Genomic DNA, 22,402 nt, shown 5'->3' with positions numbered 1-22,402 from the left:
ATTATGAGGCTGCACTTCCAGCCTAAACAGGATAGAAACTGTTCAGTATCCTGGGAGCCCTATATACAGAATTTATTACCATCCCCTGGTTTCTGTCACAATATATATATATATATATATATATATATATATATATATATATATATATATATACATACATGTATATATATATATATAGCAAATAAAAAGATCACTTGTGAGCACATTCACATGTCTTAGACAATTTTGCAAAGCCAATACAACCAACTTCACACTGATGATACCCATTTAGGTTGAAACATGTCTGTGAATGGTTTCTCTGGCTTTGCATCTGATTCCCATGCTGTGCTTAAAAGCTGTGTCAACAGTGAGCATTAGCTTATAAGGGCTCCATGTAAAAATGGATTTCAGTCAAAAGGTGACACGTGTGCTGATTTGCATGTCATTTCCCAGAATCCTTTGCTGCAGTGGAAGCACTGTATGCTAGGGGGTAATGGTGAAAGGCAGGGTTGCAGACCTGTTTAAGACACGTGAATGTGCTCACAAGTGATCTTTTCATTTGCTATATGCTATACGGTGGTTTCTCGTTGCCTTTTTCACCCACCATAACTTAAAATGTGATGGTATACACACACACACACACACACACACACACACACACACACACACACACACACACACACACACACACACACACACACACACACACACACACACACACACACACACACACACACACACACACACACACACACACACACACACACACACACACACACACACTTCAAAAATTGCTAAAGATAGTAGTGGTGTTAGTGAACAGAAAAGAAGAGGTATTTCTGCCTGAAACGGTTTGAAGCACACAATGTGGGACTAATATTCCTCTCTAATGAACCCTATTCAATGTGCTGTAAATTTATCTCCCTCTTGCTCAGGAAAATATCATCTCCATTCATATCATATTGAAAAGGGGCCTAGGCTCTCCCAGCTGTAGAACAGCACACACCTGTCCTCTTCCTCATAGTTACAGTGTAAAATACTTGGTGAAGGAAAGAGAATAGTACAGGTCTGGACTGTCCCTGAGTCCAGGTAGATTAGTGAAGAATCTGGGGCCCGTGCATAAAGTGCCAGTATGTGTTATCACACCCGGAACCCTTATTCAAGTCAGTGGGGGTTAATGTCGCTGGAACGGATTCCATAACCCGCCCCGGCACTTGATGCATGTGTTCCGTGGTATCGTATTGAGTGGTGCAGCAACATGACCTACTCATCCCTCCTAAAGTCAGAGGGCTGATATCAATGTATCTTTTTATAGGGTTTTCACTGACCCAATGCCGTATCAAAGCTGCACATTAGCACAAGATCTCGGACTGTCACCAGGATGTGGAAAAGAGCTGCGTGCTTGAATAGCATTATCTCTTTCTCATCTTTCTTTCCTGGAAAAGACCAAAAGTATTGTTTTTTTACACAACGCTCAAAAATGAGTGGCATGTCAAACGTTCCAGTACTATCTTGAATTCATACAGGTATGGTACCTTTGAATTTAGAATCACTTTATATACATATACCACAAGGGAATCATGCAGTCTTCTAAACATTACAGGTTCTGTCACTATTATCACTTAGATTGTAAGCTCTTTGGGGCAGGGCCCTTTTCCTAATGTCTACTTTTATGTACTGTATGAAGTGCTTATTCGTATTATGTCAAGTGTATCACTGCTGTACAGCGCTATGTATATGAATGGCGCTATATAAATAAAGATATATATATATATACATACTATTATGCAGTGTTTCTCACATTTACTCATTTTTGTCTTCAAAGATGGCCCTATTTATATAACCATCATGTAATCAATAGTCACATTTATTACGTTTCTATAAAACGGAGTATTTGTAATGAGTGGTCACAAATGTATTTATTAAGTGGCGCTATGCCATGACACCTTCCATTGCCGAAAAACTATTGACCTTAGAGCCTGCGAGGAAGCTCCCCCTCCATCTCAGCAACTAACATACTGTATAAATAGATAAACACAATGAAAGGTCTGGAGGTACAATGGTCTCGGCTTTATTTACACAAATAATAAACCCTTGTAAGTGCCAACCCTGCCAGCGTGCTACCCCCTGGGTAAAGGCTTATGGTATTCAAGCTATGGCCCACAAGACCCGCCAAGCCTGGCACCGCACCGGCCCAGCCGTGAAGCGAGATTGGTCCCCAGGGAATCATGCACAAATTAGCTCTGCCCACTCACCAACCCCCAGCCACCACAGAGCTATTCTGCACCATAAGGCCCCCGCTGGCGAGGTTAACGCGCACTTACCCTCCCAACAGCCGCCACCCACGGGGCTATTTATTCTCCTTAAACTAGCCCTGTACCCGCAGACCCGCAACGACCCTTTCAAGCCCCTCCTGAAGTGTCATGTTAAACAGATTTAACCCTATTTCAGATAAATGTACCCCATCTATGCCAAATAATTTGCTATTCGCTGAATCAAACTCGGGGTGACTTATCACCCAGCCTCCTACCTGCAACATAAATTTCCCTACTGTCTTATTCATTTTCTTGTTGGTTCGCTCTACCGCCCCAGCTCAGCGCCACCACCCCAGCTCCGCGCCACCACCCCAGCTCAGCGCCACCACCCAAGCTCAGCGCCACCACCCAAGCTCGCTCCACCGCCCCAGCTCAGCGCCACCGCCCCAGCACAGCGCCACCGCCCCAGCTCAGCGCCACCGCCCCAGCTCAGCACCACCACCCCAGCTCAGCGCCACCACCCCAGCTCAGCGCCACCACCCCAGCTCAGCGCCACCACCCCAGCTCGCTCCACCGCCCCAGCTCATCGCCACCACCCCAGCTCAGCGCCACCACCCCAGCTCAGCGCCACCGCCCCAGCTCGCTCCACCGCCCCAGCTCAGCGCCACCACCCCAGCTCAGCGCCACCACCCCAGCTCAGCGCCACCACCCCAGCTCGCTCCACCGCCCCAGCTCAGCGCCACCGCCCCAGCTTAGCGCCACCGCCCCAGCTCAGCGCCACCACCCCAGCTCGCTCCACCGCCCCAGCTCAGCGCCACCACCCCAGCTCAGCGCCACCACCCCAGCTTAGCGCCACCACCCCAGTTCGCTCCACCGCCCCAGGTCAGCACCACCGCCCCAGCTCAGCGCCACCACCCCAGCTCAGCGCCACCACCCCAGCTCAGCGCCACCACCCCAGCTTAGCGCCACCGCCCCAGCTCGCTCCACCGCCCCAGCAAAGCGCCACCGCCCCAGCTTAGCGCCACCACCCCAGCTCGCTCCACCGCCCCAGCGCCACCGTCCCAGCTCGCTCCACCGCCCCAGCTCAGCGCCACCGCCCCAGCTCAGCGCCACCACCCCAGCTCACACCCCAGCTCAGCACCACCACCCCAGCTCAGCGCCACCGCCCCAGCTCGCTCCACCGCCCCAGCTCAGCGCCACCACCCCAGCTCAGCGCCACCACCCCAGCTCAGCGCCACCACCCCAGTTCGCTCCACCGCCCCAGCTTAGCGCCACCACCCAAGCTCGCTCCACCGCCCCAGCTTAGCGCCACCACCCCAGCTCGCTCCACCGCCCCAGCTCAGCGCCACCGCCCCAGCTCGCTCCACCGCCCCAGCTCAGCGCCACCACCCCAGCTCGCTCCACCGCCCCAGCTCGCTCCACCGCCCCAGCTCAGCGCCACCACCCCAGCTCGCTCCACCGCCCCAGCTCAGCGTCACCACCCAAGCTCGTGTCACCACCCCAGCTCAACGCCACCGCCCCAGCTCGCGCCACCGCCCCAGCTCAGCGCCACCGCCCCAGCTCAGCGCCACAGCTCAGCGCCACCACCCCAGCTCTTCGCCACCGCCCCAGCTCAGCGCCACCACCCCAGCTCGCTCCACCGCCCGAGCTCAGCGTCACCACCCCAGCTCAGCGTCACCACCCCAGCTCACACCCCAGCTAAGCGCCAGCGCCCCAGCTCACACCCCAGCTCAGCGCCACCGTCCCAGCTCGCGCCACCGCCCCAGCTCAGCGCCACCGCCCCAGCTCTTCGCCACCACCCGAGCTCGCTCCACCGCCCCAGCTCATCGCCACCGCCCCAGCTCGCTCCACCGCCCCAGCTCTTCGCCACCGCCCCAGCTCGCTCCACCGCCCCAGCTCAGCGCCACCACCCCAGCTCTTCGCCACCGCCCCAGCTCAGCGCCACCGCCCCAGCTCGCTCCACCGCCTCAGCTCAGCGCCACCACCCCAGCTTGCTCCACCGCCCCAGCTCAGCGTCACCACCCAAGCTCGCGTCACCGCCCCAGCTCACACCCCAGCTCAGCGCCACCGCCCCAGCTCGCGCCACCGCCCCAGCTCAGCGCCACCGCCCTAGCTCTTCGCCACCGCCCCAGCTCTTCGCCACCACCCGAGCTCGCTCCACCGCCCCAGCTCATCGCCACCACCCTAGCTCTGCGCCACCGCCCCAGCTCAGCGCCACCGCCGCAGCTCGTTCCACCGCCCAGCTCAGCGCCACCACCCCAGCTCGCTCCACCCCCCTAGCTCAGCGCCACCACCCCAGCTCGCGCCACCACCCCAGCTCGCGCCACCACCCCAGCTCTTCGCCACCGCCCCAGCTCAGCGCCACCGCCCCAGCTCGCTCCACCGCCTCAGCTCAGCGCCACCACCCCAGCTTGCTCCACCGCCCCAGCTCAGCGTCACCACCCAAGCTCGCGTCACCGCCCCAGCTCACACCCCAGCTCAGCGCCACCGCCCCAGCTCGCGCCACCGCCCCAGCTCAGCGCCACCGCCCTAGCTCTTCGCCACCGCCCCAGCTCTTCGCCACCACCCGAGCTCGCTCCACCGCCCCAGCTCATCGCCACCACCCTAGCTCTGCGCCACCGCCCCAGCTCAGCGCCACCGCCGCAGCTCGTTCCACCGCCCAGCTCAGCGCCACCACCCCAGCTCGCTCCACCCCCCTAGCTCAGCGCCACCACCCCAGCTCGCGCCACCACCCCAGCTCGCGCCACCGCCCCAGCTCTGCGCCACTGCCACAGCTCGCTCCACCGCCCAGCTCAGCGCCACCGCCCAGCTCAGCGCCATCGCCCAGCTCAGCGCCACCGCCCCAGCTCAGCGCCACCGCCCCAGCTCGCTCCACCGCCCCAGCTCGCTCCACCGCCCAGCTCGCTCCACCGCCCCAGCTCATCGCCACCGCCCCAGCTCAGCGCCATCACCTCAGCTCAGCGTCTCCACCGCAGCTCAGCGCCACCACCCCAGCTCGCTCCACCGCCCCAGCTCAGCGCCACCACCCCAGCTTGTGCCACCGCCCCAGCTCAGTGCCACCGCTCCAGCTCAGCGCCACCGCCCCAGCTCGTGCTACCGCCTCAGCTCAGCGCCACTGCCTCAGCTCAGCGCCACTGCTCCAGCTCAGTGCCACCGCCCCAGCTCAGTGCCACCGCCCCAGCTCGCTCCAACCCCCCAGCTCACCGCGAGGAAACTCCAACCCTCTCTAATAGCACGTCTGAGATCAGATAAATTGTAAAATGTACTGTATTTGGTACCATTTTCAAATTTAGAGATAGCCAGGGAATCGAAGGCTTCCTAGGAACCCCAGTTGAAAAATACTGACCTACTGTAGATACTACTACATCTCTCAAGCAGTGCATCAATTGTATCTAGTAACTGCTTGCTCACATGATCTTCCACACAGAACTTTGCATTAGGAGTTAAACAAACATGCTGACAGTATTATCTAATACTACAGAACTGATTTAGTTAAAAAAAAAATTATCATATAGGATTTCTCATGTTTTGCTACTTTAACCCATACTGGAGGTTAGTGACTCTCCCCCCAAGTTTTGGTTGCACCAGTATATTTTCTTCCCTGGGGGGCGATATCAATGGGCGATCCCACCACATAGGTCTCACAAGACACCCCTGCATCTGTCTGATGTCTCTTTTCTCAATCTTTTAAACATTATTTTAAAATTCTACCCATTTTATTTTTTATTGTAGTACAAACTGAAATTGTGCTCCTTTTATATCAGATCCAGCTCCCAAAATATATATATTTTACTTACTTTTTCTGCAAATACAGCACTTACCCACTTTGCAGCTGTCGGACACAGTTTTTTCTTGCTGCCTTAAGAAAAAACGAGTGCAGTCAAAGTTGACAGATGCAAACTTCCAATCCATGCATGCAGTCACTCCTAAACCTATCAGCTTGTCTAGTACCGGGATGGCTGCGGCCTCCAGGATGCGGTATGCCTGACATTGGCTATCTGTTTACAACAACAGCAACACCACGCTTAGCATTAGTAACCAGTTCATATCCATCTACTTCATATTCCTGTACTTTGCGTTCAGAATGATTCCAAATGTAACATTTCAGAGTAGTTCATTCAAGGGGCAGCCAGTGTGTTTACTTTTCATACTAAATCTAAAAATGTAGACCCATCTTATCTCACTCCATATGTTATAGGGCAGGGGTGGCCAACTCCAGTCCTCAAGGGTCACCAACAGGTCAGGTTTTAATGATATCCCTGCTTCAGCACAGGTGGTACAGTCATTGACTGAGTCAAGGATTCAGTCACCTGTGCTGAAGCAGGGATATCCTTAAAACCTGAGCTGTTTGTGGCCCTTGAGGACTGGAGTTGGCCACTCCTGCTATAGGGGAATCTAATGCTTCCTTACCGTATGTCTATCATTTGTGAGTTACCTGTGTTTTGTTTTTTTAATTCCTATAGTAGGTCTATCTTCACACTGGATTCCATGCTTTTTTTTTTTTTTTTAAAGTATCTTTTTATTAGGGTGTTTACAGATACATTTCAAATATTACATTGTAGCATATTGTATTTACATGTACATAGGTTATCGTATAATGTTACATAAGTCAATACATATTTGCGATACCCATTTTTAGGATTTCATGCTTTTAACATAAAATCCCAGTGAAATAACTCCCCCCCCCCCTTCTGAATTAGTTTTTTTTTTTACATGGATGGGAAGCAGTTGGTCTCCGGAGATGAACCGCGTTCCTTCCCTCAAGGGGAAACAAAATGGAGGTTTAAATCTCCCTCATCACGCAATCCCATAGGAAGCCACAATGTCATCCATTGTGGCTTCCTATTACCCTAAACAACATTTGTAGAGGTCAAACAGCACTCCTAACAGAACAATCACGAGAATACAAGAAGGGTAGTGCAACGGGAGCAATAAAGGGAATCCTGTTTCCCTCAATGAATAGAACAAAAACAGGGAATGTTCGCAGCAACCAAAAGAAAAAGGCATAACAAGAATCCGTCAACATGAATTTGTACTAGCTTAAATATGATACATACATCAGTGCTGCATGTGTATAAACACTATATCTAAACAGCAGTGCTGACATGAGCAACAGAGACAAACAGGAACACGAAACAATAAATGAAATGAAATTAAACAAACAATGATGATCTGATAATGATCTAAGAACAAAAACTGCAGATAATGTTCCTACCTCTAAATTGTGCAACAAAAGTAGGGATACTTATCCTATCCTAAAAGTGGTAGGCACCCGGTAGGTCCAAAAAGAGGAACGATAATAATAATAATAGTAACTTTTTATTTCATATCGCGCTTTTCTCCCAAATTGAAATGACTCCAGTGATGTAACATTTTCTCCTATTTCTAACATTTCCTCAATAATTGAAGAGCATCCCCAACCTGTCAAAATTAGGCTTGAAACGAAACATTAATACCATGAAATAGTAAGGAGCTCACACCATTAAATAATTAGGGCATTTTATTTTTTAGCAAATTAACCATATTGCTCAGGGTTAACATTGGTTTGTTATAGACGTTCAATATATATTTAAAAAAAAAAAAAGGTAATACCAGTACTACATCTGGATAACATGCAGATTAAAGCTGCAGTTCAGTCTTTTTTATTTTTTTATTTATTTTTTTACTTCAATAGTTTCATGTGGGCAATCTCTAATTACCTAAAGAACTGTATAGCTGCCGGTCAATTCGTTCTCCATGTATTGATCGGCGAAATTTGGTGACATAATTAGTGAAGGGATCTGTTTTTCTTCTGCTTCTGTCTCTCAGTGGAAGCTCATGAATATTCATGAGCACTCCTGCACTGACATGCTAGAGGGAGGGCAGGGCTGACAAAGGGGTGTGCCAGTGCTTGTGACAGGACATGAAGGGGCAGTGCCTTAGCAAATGGCTGTTAAAATAGAATACAAGAAAATTGGTCTTTCAAAGTTGTTGTTTTTAAAACAGAAAATGCTAAAAGTATTTTTTCTTACTACAGAACTGATTTATTAAAAAAAACACACATGCAGGATATTGACTGAACTGCAGCTTTAAGAGCCTACAACAAGAGTTTAGTGTCCAAAATATATGCATCATATACTGTATAAGGTCTTTATATATCTTGCAGCAATTTTGCAACTTGGAGACATTGGAAAACAGCCTCCATATATTTTTATTGTGATGGGAGCTGACATGTTTCATGATGTGTCATGAATCACATGTGATTATTCCTGGTATGCTACACACAATGCCTTTGTGACGTATGAATATTATTTCCTCTTTACATGTTAACATGATCTCTGTACCTGAAGCCTGAATGTTAACAGATAATCGATAGTCTTCTGTGTCCTCTTCTGCCCTCACTTCAGATATGACATCAGATGACAAGTGGGTATCTTCTTTGAGCTCAGGCGTGCTGATCTCTAGAGCTTCAGCTTCTAAAACTTTAAAGAAACAAGAAAGAGAGAAATAAACAAAAGCCCCCCAAAATGTGTAGCTAAAGAGTGCAGTCAGTGACTTTAGTAGAGTGTTTTTTTATAATTTGACCTTGATGACCTCTGTTGTGGTCCCCGAAGCCTTTTATGTCCCTTCAGACAGCTCTCTCCTGCAGTCTGTGCACTTTCTATCACCACGAAAGGCTGATTTTTAGATACAGATTCAGATATTTTTTTTAACGTGATTGTATACCTCTATATAAAGATAGAAGTTACCCTTAGGCTGCCCTTATGATGTTCCTTATGACATTCAGAGAACTACAAAAATAGCGATGACCGACCGCTCACTCCTAATGCCGTATAGTTTAAGTAGACTAAAAGGAATATTAGGGTGCAAAGAGATAAATATTCAAACAACTTGGTATGTGAGGTACAGCTCTCACGTAAGATCCCTGTATAGTGCACTCACAGTACATAGCTAAGTATCATATTACCATGGTTTAATAAGCAAGAATACTAATATTCTAATTTTTAATATTGGTATTCTTCATTATGAAATCATGGTAATATGATACTTATCTGTGTACTTTGAGTGCACTATACAGACATTCAGAGAACACCATGTAATTATTCTTGTTTTCTAGGGGGAGGTGGAGGTCCCTGAACACAGTCGGAACGGACGTGGAGCCCCCTCTTCTTCCATTCATGTCACTTAGGTCTGGTCATGACCAAGTAATCCTTAACCCAAGCAATCACTTGGTCACGATCCCAGAAGACCAGTGGCGTTAGGGTGCCGCCCGTCTTCTGTCACAACATGGGTTAATCCATGGTATAATGGATTAATCCAATACATACAGTAGTTACCAACCAGATTTCCTTCTCTCTGTAGTGCCTATTTAATATACTGTAAAATATCTGAAAAAAAACCAGATATTTTATAGGAAATGTAAGATTTATAGGTAAACCGCATAGTGTAACAAAATAAAATGTTAGCAAATACACATTTACCAAAGCAATAAATAAAATCCTTCCATGTTCTGGGGTGGAATAAGTTCCATTCAAATGTATTTAATGAAAATCTTCCTGAGCAGTGGGAACAAAGCTGTAGGTAATACTCACTTTGACAGTACACACACACACCACACACACACATATATAGACACACACACACACACACACACACACAAATGCAGCCAAAGTTACGTGACTGGTTCCAAACAATGGTAGTTTCCCCCGCTGTTCTAACCCACCAGTGGTTACAATAATGTTGCCACGTGTGAATATATATTTATTTTACACTCATTTTCATGTATTAAATAAAATATGATGATCTAATATTGCATTTAATTATTATGAATAAATACCCAGTACTGGAAGCTCCTGTGTAACTTTGTCCTCAGGCTGGCCTCGGATTTGCCTGGTTCTCAGCATGATAAAGTTGCTGAGCAGATCTGAAGTATCTTCCGGTTGTGTTTCCAGTCCATAAAGACCGGTGTCCTTATTCTTGCTTGCATCGTGAGTTTTACTTGGTGTAGTGCTAAGTGGGTTCACATGGTTTAGTGATAACACCCTTGTGGTTAAGAGTGAGTTTTTTCTGAACTCTTCCTCCTCTGCAGAGAAAACAACTGCATGGGTTTTATCCTGCTCCTTTCCATCAGTGACTAAATCTACATTAACCTGAGTATCACTGGGAGCCACATTAAGCTCCCAGTGCCAAGGGGAACTCGAGAGTTTTATCTTTGGGGGTGAATCACCAGGAGAGTTGGGCTGTTTTTTACTGTTTTGTAAACTTGTCCTTTGTTTCATACAGGACGCTTTCTCTTCCAGCATCCCTGCAGAAGAGAGAATGGGAGAATGAGGGAAGAGGAAGATTAATAATAGGGTAAAGCCAGCCTCTGACATATTGATTTTAATTGACCCATATTCCCTACATGGTTCTGCGCTTTAGCATTTCCTAACTCCTATTCAAATGAATGGGAGTTAAGACAGGCTAAACTTTAGCACCCTTTAGTGAATCTGGGCGATTCATGCGTTCCATGCGATCATGCGATTCATGCGATTCATGCGATCGTCGTTCCATGTGACGATCAACCAGGTTACCTGAGGTGCAATACATTTATGAAGGAAAGGGTCGGTACTTGAAAAAAAAAAAACACATCAAGCCTACTCTAAAGAGGCAATCCCAGCCATGATTGAAGCAGGGGGACTCCGGAGCTCAGCCCCATTAATATCAGCTCCGGGGCCACCTGCTTTCATAGATACCTCCGTAGTGGGTGCCGGTAGCCACTCCAGGTTTGACTTCAGTATGTGGCTGCTTTTTAAAGCTCCCGGGCCCTGCGGGCCAATAGAAAGCTGTGACATCATCCGTTTCGGCTTTTAATTGGCCCATGTGACAGTGGGCTTTAAACTGCAGGAGATACCAGCACCCCTTTTGGAGGTAAGTACCTCTAGAAGTAAGGGGTTCCCCGAAGCTGAAATTAACAGGCTTTAAACCTGTATTTCTGTAATTCTACCCAAAATGCACACACAGGCTCTTCTACCTTCCTCCCACCTCCGACAGAAACAAAAAAGCTATACACACAGCTTATGGTCCTACTGTCTTTCTAAATATTAGCGTGTGATATCAGAACAATGTCCCAGCATCCCATATAGCTAAACAAAGGGACCCGCTTAGAAATTCCGCCATGGGTTAACACAGAATGGTGGGGAAAGCTTGTCAATGATGGTTGAAAGATTCTAACTTGCATAGCCAAAGAAAGCCTCCCCTGCTCATACATTTCCTAGACTTCCATTACAAACTATCACTGACAAGAAAGGGACACTAGGTGGCGCTATCCAACAACAGATTCCAAACCTGTGTTCTTTCCGCTCGTTTTGAAGAGGCCAATAGAAAAAAAACCTGAAAGATGTGCTGACCAATCTTTCAGAGCCCAAAATACACACAAAGAACCGAATATGCGTAAACATGAGCACACCCACATATTGATTTTATTTGTCACTTGAACAAACTTTTAGCTGCTGTTAGCCGAATGTGAATGCCTATGCAAGCCACGGAAAAGTTTAATTTTTAGTCCTTCATTTCGTTTAAGGGTTCAACAACAGGCACCATGCACTTGCATGCAGCACTCAACGTGGCATTACAACGTAAAAGGATTGGCTGTTTTTTCCCTTTGGATTGTTATCTTGGTAAAACAAAAGTCAAGTATGCAGAACATATTTCATGTTGGAGTTGAAAGTACCTGTCACTTTCTTACACTTCCAGATGCACCCCTATAAAACCAGCCTTGAGATAAAGTGGTATGATCCTAATAATAGGGTGACTGAATTGTAAAAAGTAAAAACCCGGGACACATTTAAAAAAATGTTACAAAACAAATGACATCACTTAAAAATAAATATTATAAGGGTAGTTGTCAATAGCATCACCAATTATGCTGTATTATTCATTATCTCACCCTCCCCCCCCCAGTCTTTCTCCCTGCCCCCTCCCCCCAATGTTTTACTCCCCAAATGTCTCTTTCCACCCTCCCCCAATGTGTCACTCTTCCCCTCTACCCAGTCTCTATTACTCCCCCTCCGCCAGTCTGTCCCACCCCCAGTGTCTCTCTCTCTTTCCCCCCTGCCTCTCTCCCTCCCCCAGTGTCTCTATCTCTCTCTCCCCCATTGTCCCTCTCTCTCCCTCCCCCCAGTCTCTCGCTCTCCCTCCCCCAGTCACTCTCTCCCTCCCCCCAGTCTCTCACTCTCCCTCCCCCCAGTCTCTCCCCCCCATGCCTATCTCCCTCTCCCCTGTGTCTCTCCCTCTTCCCCCAGTGTCTCTCCCTCTCCCCCCAAGTGTCTCTCCCTCTCCCCTGTGTCTCTCCCTCTCCCACCAGTGTCTCTCCCTCTCCCCCCAGTGTCTCTCCCTCTCCCCCCAGTGTCTCTCCCTCTCCCCCCAAGTCTCTCCCTCTCCCCCCAGTGTCTCTCCCTCTCCCCCCCAGTGCCTCTCCCTAACTCACCAGTGTCTCTCCCTCTCCCCCCAGTGCCTCTCCCTCTCCCCCAGTGCCTCTCCCTCACCCCTTGGTCCCCTACCCCCAATGTTTCTCTCCCCCAATGTCTCTCTCTTCCCCTCTCCAGTCACTTTATCTCTCCCTCTCCCCCCATTTGATCTCCCCCTGCCCCAGTCTCTGTCCCTCCCCCAGTGTGTCTCTCTCCTTCCCCGCATTGTCTCTCCCCTCCCCCGTGTCTCTGTCTCTCCCTCCCCCCATTGTCTCTCTCCCTCCCCCCAATGTCTCTCTGTCTCTCCCTCCCCCAGTGTCTCTCTCTGTCTCTCCCCCGTGCCTCTCTCTCTCCCTCCCCCCAGTGTGTCTGTTTCTGTCTCTCCCCCGTATCTCTCTCTCCCTGCCCCCAGTGTGTGTGTCTCTCTCTTTCTCCATTGTCTCTCTCTCTCTCCCTCCCCCAGTACCTTCCCCCCAGTGTCTCTCTCTCTCTCTCTCCCTCCCCAAAGTCTCTTCCCCCTCTCACTTTAGAACACACTAAAATGTGTATACCGTACTGTCATCCACTTTCTCTTTATCTGCTTTTTATTTGTTTAAGTTTTTGTCTCTTTTTCTCTAGTTCAAAAAAAATGTTTTATTTTCACTGAGAAAAATCAATGGTGACGAACAGGAATCATGTTTGTACTCTAGAAGAGATTATATATACACATATATATCCCAGTTATTTATTGTATATGTAAGCAATTATGTGACTCTATGGGGTATATTTATCAAGGCAAAAGTGCTACAAATTTTAGGCAAAAAATTGCAGACATACTGTATTATAAGAAAACATCCAATTGCTCCGATAACACGCCAAATCGCTCTAAAGCTGCTTCTTCCTGATCAGTAGCACACCCACTCAGACAAACCGAGCGCTAGCTCCAAAAATGCTCAAACTCGCATATTTTTTGACAAATCGAGCTATTCAGGTAGGGTGGCCATTGTGGCTCTCTGTGATTCGTTGAGGGATTTCAACAGTGACAATCAATGGATAAAAGCAGCAGTCAAAGCTTGTTCCCCCCCCCCCCCCCTTAAATATGTGCATCAATACAATCCACACAATGATAAGTAATTAGCGAAGTTGCCGATCGATCCGTTTTCCTGTGATCGATCGGCGAAGATTCGGCTCTGGGGTTCACTAAATGGCTGTCAGTGCTGCAGAAGATGACTAAAGATACAAAGTTCTGTGGGGAAGATCATGTGACCAGGCAGTCACTAGATACAATTGGTGCACTGCTAGAGAGAGGGCAGGGCTAAAAAAAAGGGGTGTGCCAGAGTCTGTTTCAGAAGAGGAAGGGGATGTGACTTTGTAAATGGCTCTTATAGAAACAAAAAAAATGCTTGTTTCATTATAATACATTAAAAATGTCATTCAGAGTTGTTTAAAAAAACAAAAAAAAACAACAACAATGCTATAAGTATTTTGCCATAGTACAGAACTGATAAATAAAAAAATGCATGTAGGATATTGCTTGGTCTGCAGCTCTAAATGGTTAGTGTATTTATTTTATAGTAATGTGTTTTTTTTTATATTGTTGTATTTTATTGTATTGCACTGTAAATGATGATTTGAACGGGCAAAAGTGATATTAGCCATCTTTGGCAAATGGCACTTTTGCCAATTCCTGTGTGGTGTCATTGGTTGAGGGGGTGGGTGAAGAGGGTAGCTGCCCCGGGGACGGTGGTTAGGCCTCGCGTGGGGTTTAACCTTTTCATTATCTTTGCGGTTGTAACCACTAAGGTAAGGGAGGGGTTAATCCTTCCCTGGAAGCCTAAGCACCCTCCCTGGGGCAACTACCCCCTTCACGCACCAATAAACATGGTAGTTGCGGTTAACCCCTTCTTTACTGGTAATGAAGCTCTCCTTTTATTTTTATTTTATTAACACAGTATTGGAGCGGGGGGGGGGGGTGGTCTGGACCTGAACCGCATTAATTTCAGGTCTGGAGACCCCGTTTCCCGGGGGTACAGGCCCCGGTATGGGGTGCCGGAATCTCCGCTAAATGTAATTCTGGGGGGGAAAAGACAGAGCTAAAGACACTGCTAAATCGATCGGTATGGCATTTTCCTACTGAGCGGTATCTGACGATTGCGATAACTGTTTCTGAATACAGTGATAACACAAATGTCATACTGGTCGGTAGGAATATGTCAAACCGATCGATATGGCATTGATGTTATTGAACCTACTTGAATAGGCACCTATATTGAGCCAAAATGTACTTACGTTCTAACTGGGCTGCAGTGACTGCTGTAAATGTCTCCATTCTGCTTGACAAGTTATTTGCGCTGAAACTATGTGTATTCAGTTGCTCTATGGTGATAGTGCATGTCGCATTGAGTCCTGATTCGCTCCACCATTTATTTCCTAAGGTGACACACGTGAGTATCTCTGGATTAATGGATATTTTCTCCTTTAGTTCCATAATAGTCCAGTGCTGGAATGAATCCTGGATAACTGGAACTACAAAAGGAAAAAGTGTGCAATTACAACTGCAGATAAAATGTGACATTCTTAATAGAAACGTGCAACATTTTCACCGAAGTTCAAAAGCCAGGCGTAATCTGACATTTCCTCGCAAACAAAAATGGTGCAAAATGTCAACGTTCGAAAAAAAGATATTTGCTAAGCAATAAATGACCCTAAATGAAGGTCACATGAACCTTCACCTACTGCCATTTCCCCAAAGCGATGGCGAAATTCTAGCAGAAGTGGTGACATTTTTTAGCAATGTTTCTGTTCATGAACATTTCATGAAGCCCATTTGAAGACATTTGCATTTCCCTCCATCTTGGACCTCCACGCTGCTTAGGCTTCATCCCCGGTGGCTGCGCGTGTGACGCACACAAAGTACAGCCCTCTATGGGGCAGGCCCCAGTCGGCGTGTACGTCTTTTGGCACAACGGCCGAGCGTTGGCCACGTCACGGTGGCGGTTCAGCCAATGAGGGCGAACCAGCCACGTGACGTCGTGGCCGCGCCCCCACCATGCCTCCCCGTCGCGAGTTGCCTGAAGTCCATCAGATCGCTCTGATGCAGGGAACGTGCGCCGCCAGGCACCCTGTCTCGCGTGCAGCGCGCGCACTGGGGCCGTAGCCTTGTAAGAAGAAGTATCTAGGTGCTAAATACGCTCTAATTCCTTCAGGGATATGGGTCACAATAAGTTCCAGCACAGAAAGGTCTTAGGAGGAAGAACCTGGTTTGAGACGGTCGCTACTCACTCTATGTGATATTGGGCAAATCATTTTTGGCCACATTTACTTAGTGGTGCTAAGCCATGACACCTTACAGCCCGTTTAAGGCCCAGATCCACAAAATGATGCTAAGCTTTAACACGTCTTTACTCCCATTAATTTCAATGGGAGCAAAGGCGTGCTAAATCTTAGCACCCTTTTGTGGATCTAAACCTAAGTGAATAATAGGGAAGGGAATAAGTGTGCATGTACAACATTTAAAAAGAAGTATATATATATATATATATATATATATATATATATATATATATATATATATATATATATATATAACACAAAGAAGCCTGCAACAGACCTATATAAATAAGCTGTGCTAAAACCAGTTCAATGAGGTGTAAATAATAACACCACTGGCAGTGCTGGGGATGGGAGTAATATGAAAACCAACACAGAAAAAAAGAATCCGCTGATAGCACGCTAGCATACAAAAGTAACAAAATGTATTAATCACAAGTAAACATACATAAGTTAAAAGACGAAGCGGTGGTGTCCTGCCTGCTGTGGGGTAGTACTAAAGCTCCTTAAAGACAAACATAACAAGCTGAAATGGGCTGTTACTAAATTTATAGTGGTCTAAGAGGAGAACATATTACTGAACTATAATGTGGACACAGGTAATAAAAAGCTGATACTATATGCTTAGCAGATGAAAATAACTGCACCAAAGAGTAATGAGAGTGTAGAAGCAAAACAATGTTTGCCTCTAACAACTCAGACCGGCCGGTCAGTAACTACTAAAGTAACAACCCCTATAGTAAATCAGTGTGTGCATAACAGCAATAATATGCAGTGAGTGGAATGAGTATAAATTTGGCACACACAGAGGTTGACTGAATGACAGATGATATACAGTACAACAGAGTCAAAACAAGGTGCGAGAGATACTTAGCATAAGTCCAGCAGTAAAGAGTGTCCACAGCCGAGGTAAATACTCGTGGGTTCAGAGATGGTAAATCACGGCCGCAACCGCCACAATGCGCATGCTCCCTGTGTAGTGGGAGCGTCGGACGGAAACACGTGATGCGGCAGGAGGAAGTGATGTCAGCTTGTTATGTTTGTCTTTAAGGAGCTTTAGTACTATCCCACAGCAGGCAGGACACCACCGCTCCCTCTTTTAACTTATGTATGTTTACTTGTGATTAATAAATTTTGTTACTTTTGTATGCTAGAGTGCTATCAGGGGATTCTTTTTTTCTGTGTTGATATATATATATATATATAATAATAATAATATATATATATACAGTGTTCGACAAACCTATACATTTGCTCGCCCCGGGCGAGTGGATTTAACCCCCGGGCGAGTAAATATTGGCCCAAGCAGCACACGTTTGGTACTAGGTGGCGAGTAGATTTTTTTGTGTGGCGAGTAGATTTTTTGGTGATTTGTCAACCACTGTGTGTATATATATATATATCACAAAAAGACAAAAATTAATGAAGTAGCGCCTCTAATATAACCTAAACAAAGCTGAAGAAGAATAAGCCTATAGATACACCCAATGGGGTGATGAGAAAAAAGCTAATTAAAATATGAACCTAATTTTCCAAAGATAATTATATAATAGCAATCAACAACAATAATTAATAAAACATAATACTAATAAAAACTGTGGATAAAAAATTGTGATGCCTCAATAATAACTTGTTACTAAAAATTGTAACTAAAAAACCTTGTTTTAAAAGTCCTTTGAAAAAACACAGTCCTGTTCCAAAAGTAATGTCTCCAGGTGTTTTGCAGCCCGTTTCAAGGGTTCACTACTCCCTTATTATACCTATGAAAAGAAAAAGAAGAAAACAGGCGCATACCTAGTGCATTAACATAATGACGAAACGCGTAGGGCGTGGTTTGTGAGAAGCCGTCACGTGCCCATGACCTTCTGTTGCTGCTGGTGTTAGAATTTTGGTTCCTGCTCCCCCGTGTTGGATTACTGGCACAGAGAACCTGGTGTGGCTATTGCTGGTTCCCGGAGGGACTTCCTGTGCAGAAGCGCCGAATTGGAGAGACGTCACTTCCGGTATCTGACTGCATGGATAAGAGACGCGAGCGGACGCCATTACCCTGATCGGACAGCACTTCTGGCACATGAGAGCCAATCTCATATCTGCTATTTTAATCAGTACTTTTGTGAGTGGGCATTTGTTGATTTTAATGTTCTATAAACGCTTGTTATTATGTTAATGCACTAGGTATGCGCCTGTTTTCTTCTTTTTCTTTTCATATATATATACAGTATATATATATATATATATATATATATATATATATATATATATATACACACACACACACATACACACACACACACACATATACAGTATTCTCCCGATAGTTCAACGGTTACTTATTCTTCCTAAATATTTACTTATCTTTTGTACCTTTAAGCAACATAGGGTATAGCTCTGAATGGCACACCGAGTTTTCCAGGGTCTCTTTTGCGGAATCTGTAATCAAAAGACTAGGACAACAAAAGATGTAAAGAAAGAGAATGCAGTTACTATACAATCCTAACTAGTGATTGTGCTTGAAAACAATCACTATCCAGTTACACCATCTGTCTGTGCTTACGTGCTGTTTTACATGTATACTTCATTATTTTGGTAATACTTTACAGTCAATAAACTGGATTGGAAGGTGTTTGTGGAAGTGATTACTTATGCTTGCAAACGCTTTGACAGTGGCAGAACTATATACAAAATAATGATGATATAGCTATCTGATATGCATAACATGCATTTTACAATGACTCGCATCACATGAAAACAGGCCGTATTTGTAGCTTTTCTGTGTAAAGCCCTGCACAAGAAACAAAAAATATCTCTGGAGCTACAGTAGTGGTTAGGTAGGATCAGCCTCCCCACCAAACAAAAAAACGGATGTCTGCTTCTTTAAGAGTAATTAATTGAACAGTGGAAGCGCTTCAGCTTAATGTATGATATGGTAAGCACAGTGAAATTGGGATATGTATCATATAGCAATGCGAAAACAATACCTGTGCAAAAAAACAAGTTTAAAAACAACACACTAAAAACAGATTTAAATATACCATTTTGCCCTGGTGTTGCTGCAGGGGGACCTTAGCGAATTGCACCCTCAGTTCAAAGTGTTCCTACTTTAGTTTGATGTGTAGATAAAATCTAATTGATGGCGGTGCCATCGGTGCGTCTGCATTCTCCCGGGGCCCCACCTGTGGAGCGGGTACAGTGGTGGCGATAGAGGCAGTCTAAGCAGGCAGCGATTTTGGAAGCCGAACCCGACTTCCAGTGAGGCCAAACTTCCATGTGAGGACCCCGTAGGACAGTTCCCTCCAACGCCACCACCTCAACCGCCCCACGGGGAAGGGAAGAGGCCCCGCACACAGACACACACACATACATACTACACCAGGTGCAGATTTCACATTATCTCACAAAAACAGAATGGTATATAAAGATAAACACACTACAGGCAAATTTGGAGTTTGATATTTGAAGTTAAAGAAATGGGGGGGGGGGGGGGAAGGGTGTGTGTGCCGAGAACACGCATTTTAGGTGACATTTCTTTGTCTTTTGTCACTGTTTTCTCACAGAAATTGTATTTGTGATGGTGATGTTTTTAATTAAAAATCAAAACACAATTTCAGTGACAAAACGCAAATAAGTTTGACTTAGAACGCGCATGTTCGGCACACACACCCTGTTTAAGCTTGTTGCACTTGTATATTTATACTAACTGTGAATTCCTTGTGTGTGTCTGTGTGTGTGTCTCTCTGCGTGTGTGTGTGTCTCTCTGCGTGTGTGTGTCTCTCTGTGTGGGTGTGTCTCTCTGTGTGGGTGTCTCTGTTTCTCAACTATGTGCTGTTTCCTCTGCGCATGTGTAGAGCGCAGGCGGCTGCTGCGCATGCGCTGAGCGCTGGCTACTGCGCCGAGCGCCGGCTGGTACTGCGCATGCGCCGAGCGCCCAGCTCCTCTTTTGCCCACAATGACGTAACTTCCGTGACATTACTTCCGTCCCCACGAAGCAAATTCACCTAGGTCCCAGCAAAGAAGTTTCACTTAAAAAATATATTCATATACTGTATATGTGATACTTAAATGTTTCCTTCTGCTGCTCTTGCCAAACCATAAGCTGCACAGTATGTGTATAAGAACATGATACATTGATGCTAAATGTCTCATTAAAAAGGCCTCTATTTTAGTAAAGTTTTGGGCAAAAATCAAACTTGGTACATGATACAGTACCCTGACATTTTAGAGAAACCAGAGCAGGAATAGATAGCACTTTAGGTAGTGTCCTTGATAGTCATAAAGTAATTATTTAATCACATACAGTATGCTGAAAAATCATTATTTCTCATGGACCACAGACATGTTTAAAATTGCTTAGAAGCTTAAAAAAATGGCAACACATGTACATCCGAAATGCCACACAATAAAAACAGAAAAGCATGAATCATCAACAATACAGCGCACAGGGGTTTCTGGCTTGCCCTCAGCAGATTCTTCAAAGTCATTGGTGACCTTGTCTTGGAGGAGTTTGTTCAAGTGCTGATTTAGCATCTGCAATATGATATAGCAGAGAAGAACTGCCAAAACAGTGATGGATGGCTTAACTGTTTTACTATTAAAACGGGTCACGTGCAATGATTCGAATCTGAGACCAAGATGAACAAATCAAGAGATGCAGCAGTCCCATCATCTGTACTTTGGTTCCCACACATTGGGATACAGTTTCAGGGGTCCTTGAAGGGACTGGGTATGTTTTTTGGATTGCGCGATCTACAGTAAGCAAAATGTATGCAATTCTGAAATGTCCGAGAAAAAAAAAACCTAATAATTTCAATCATTTTTTTTTCTTTGATGCATCTGGTGAATATTTTGGCCTCAGTTTTGCCTTGATATATAGACCCCTTAGTGCACGTACTAGTACACACTCAGATCGGGGTCTTCGTATAAAGGCAAACTCAGTGCAAGACAAGGGCATTTTCACCCAGCATATATGTATCAAAGTATTTTGCCCCAATTTTGCGCCGTCGGCCCCAGCCTGCAACTTGGGGAGAGCAGGAGGAGTTGGGGAGGAGTTGCATTGTGCACTTGTTGTTATAATGAGATGTATCCCAGTCTGCATTTCTATGTATTTCCCAGTTAGTTGCCCTAGAAAATCCTCTACTTCGGAAGTGGTGCAAGTCTAAACTGTCCTTAAATATGACGAAATTCTGATCAAAATAATGGAGCAGTGCGTCAAAACAAACTTTTTCTACATTGATATGTAGGCCCCACGGTATTATGTACAATCATGGAGCATAGGGGAATAGGGAACCATCCCCTAACTGGTGCTACAAACGTCACTATGTGGTGTAGGAATACGTTAAACAAATCCAGAATCCATGTAGCATGAAATGACAAATCAATCCAGGTGCACAATGAAGTGTGTAAATGAAGGCAATCTCACTCCTATTAAAGCCCCATAAGGTAAGACCAGTAGAGAGGTCTGACTGTGCTGACAAGGGCAAGTGAAGAAAAATCAACACTTACCCTGTGTGAAAGCACATGCCTCTGCCGGCGGTCTGGACGGCTGGAGGGATGTGAGAAGCACACTGGCAACCGAAGGAAGTTTCGTGTAAATAAATAAATAAACTCACAGAGTCAGCTGGATCCCGGTGAGGCGTGCTTCAGTCCAGGTAAGTGCAGCAAAAGTTCAAAGAGGGGACTGATCACAGCCAGTGATAGGGCTGGAGGCAGGTACCAATAAAAAAAGTATTTATTTAATTAAACAGCATAACAGCAGACAGATACAGGGTCCTCTGGCGCGTTTATCGATAAAGCGCCTGACGGGCGAGAAACGCGTCAGAGGACCCTGTATCTGTCTGCTGTTATGCTGTTTAATTAAATAAATACTTTTTTATTGGTACCTGCCTCCAGCCCTACCACTTGCTGTGATCGGTCCCCTCTTTGAACTTTTTATGTACTGTACAATCATATCAACATGTATTAAGATTACGCATTATATCAAAGGTTATCATATCATTCATTATGGAAACATGCAAACCAGCACCAGCTGTCATTAGAGCTGTGATGTTGGTTTCCTTATTTATTAAAGTAAAAATTGCCTTTCCTTGCAGAATTGGGCAATATTGCATAGAAACACATCTCACTGTGTTAGTTAAACGGTTCTTGCATGCCCAAACCCTGCTAAAATAGTTTTTGTAGTCATTTCATTTTGGCTTGTCAATTATGTGCAATACGTAAATGTTATACGCAAATGAGGAAATCTCACAAAACTAAAGGGCTTGTATATGATGGCAAAGGTGGTGCAATTCTGAGGCAAAGTGCCCCATATGTATCCAAGAAGAAAAAATCCCATTCAAATCTATAGGATATTTTTTTTGATACACCTGGTGCACTTGTATTCCCCCATAATGCCTCACGTCTGCCTTAATACATAGATCCCTAAGTATTGGTATGCTA

At 45.8% G+C, this 22,402-nt stretch overlaps 1 protein-coding gene across 3 annotated transcripts in view; it reads right to left on the bottom strand.

Annotated features, from left to right (window-relative positions):
- Positions 1-22,402, bottom strand: part of SHOC1 (shortage in chiasmata 1) — a 203,922-nt gene that overhangs the window by 91,149 nt on the left and 90,371 nt on the right. For 2 of the 3 annotated variants that reach the window (XM_075594058.1, XM_075594073.1), the window contains 6 exons: positions 18,335-18,414; positions 14,930-15,166; positions 10,051-10,518; positions 8,558-8,695; positions 6,056-6,232; positions 1,308-1,415 (listed from right to left, as the gene is read on the bottom strand). In XM_075594058.1, the coding sequence (XP_075450173.1) occupies positions 1,308-1,415; positions 6,056-6,232; positions 8,558-8,695; positions 10,051-10,518; positions 14,930-15,166; positions 18,335-18,414 (1,208 nt within the window). The remainder of the gene's footprint in view (positions 1-1,307; positions 1,416-6,055; positions 6,233-8,557; positions 8,696-10,050; positions 10,519-14,929; positions 15,167-18,334; positions 18,415-22,402) is intronic. The other variant, XM_075594064.1, reaches the window with a different exon arrangement.

The sequence above is a fragment of the Ascaphus truei genome, chromosome 1, assembly GCF_040206685.1.
Source record: "Ascaphus truei isolate aAscTru1 chromosome 1, aAscTru1.hap1, whole genome shotgun sequence".
Lineage (NCBI taxonomy): Eukaryota > Metazoa > Chordata > Amphibia > Anura > Ascaphidae > Ascaphus > Ascaphus truei.
Note: the sequence above shows the minus strand (reverse complement) of the source record. Positions and strands in the feature narration are given on the sequence as shown.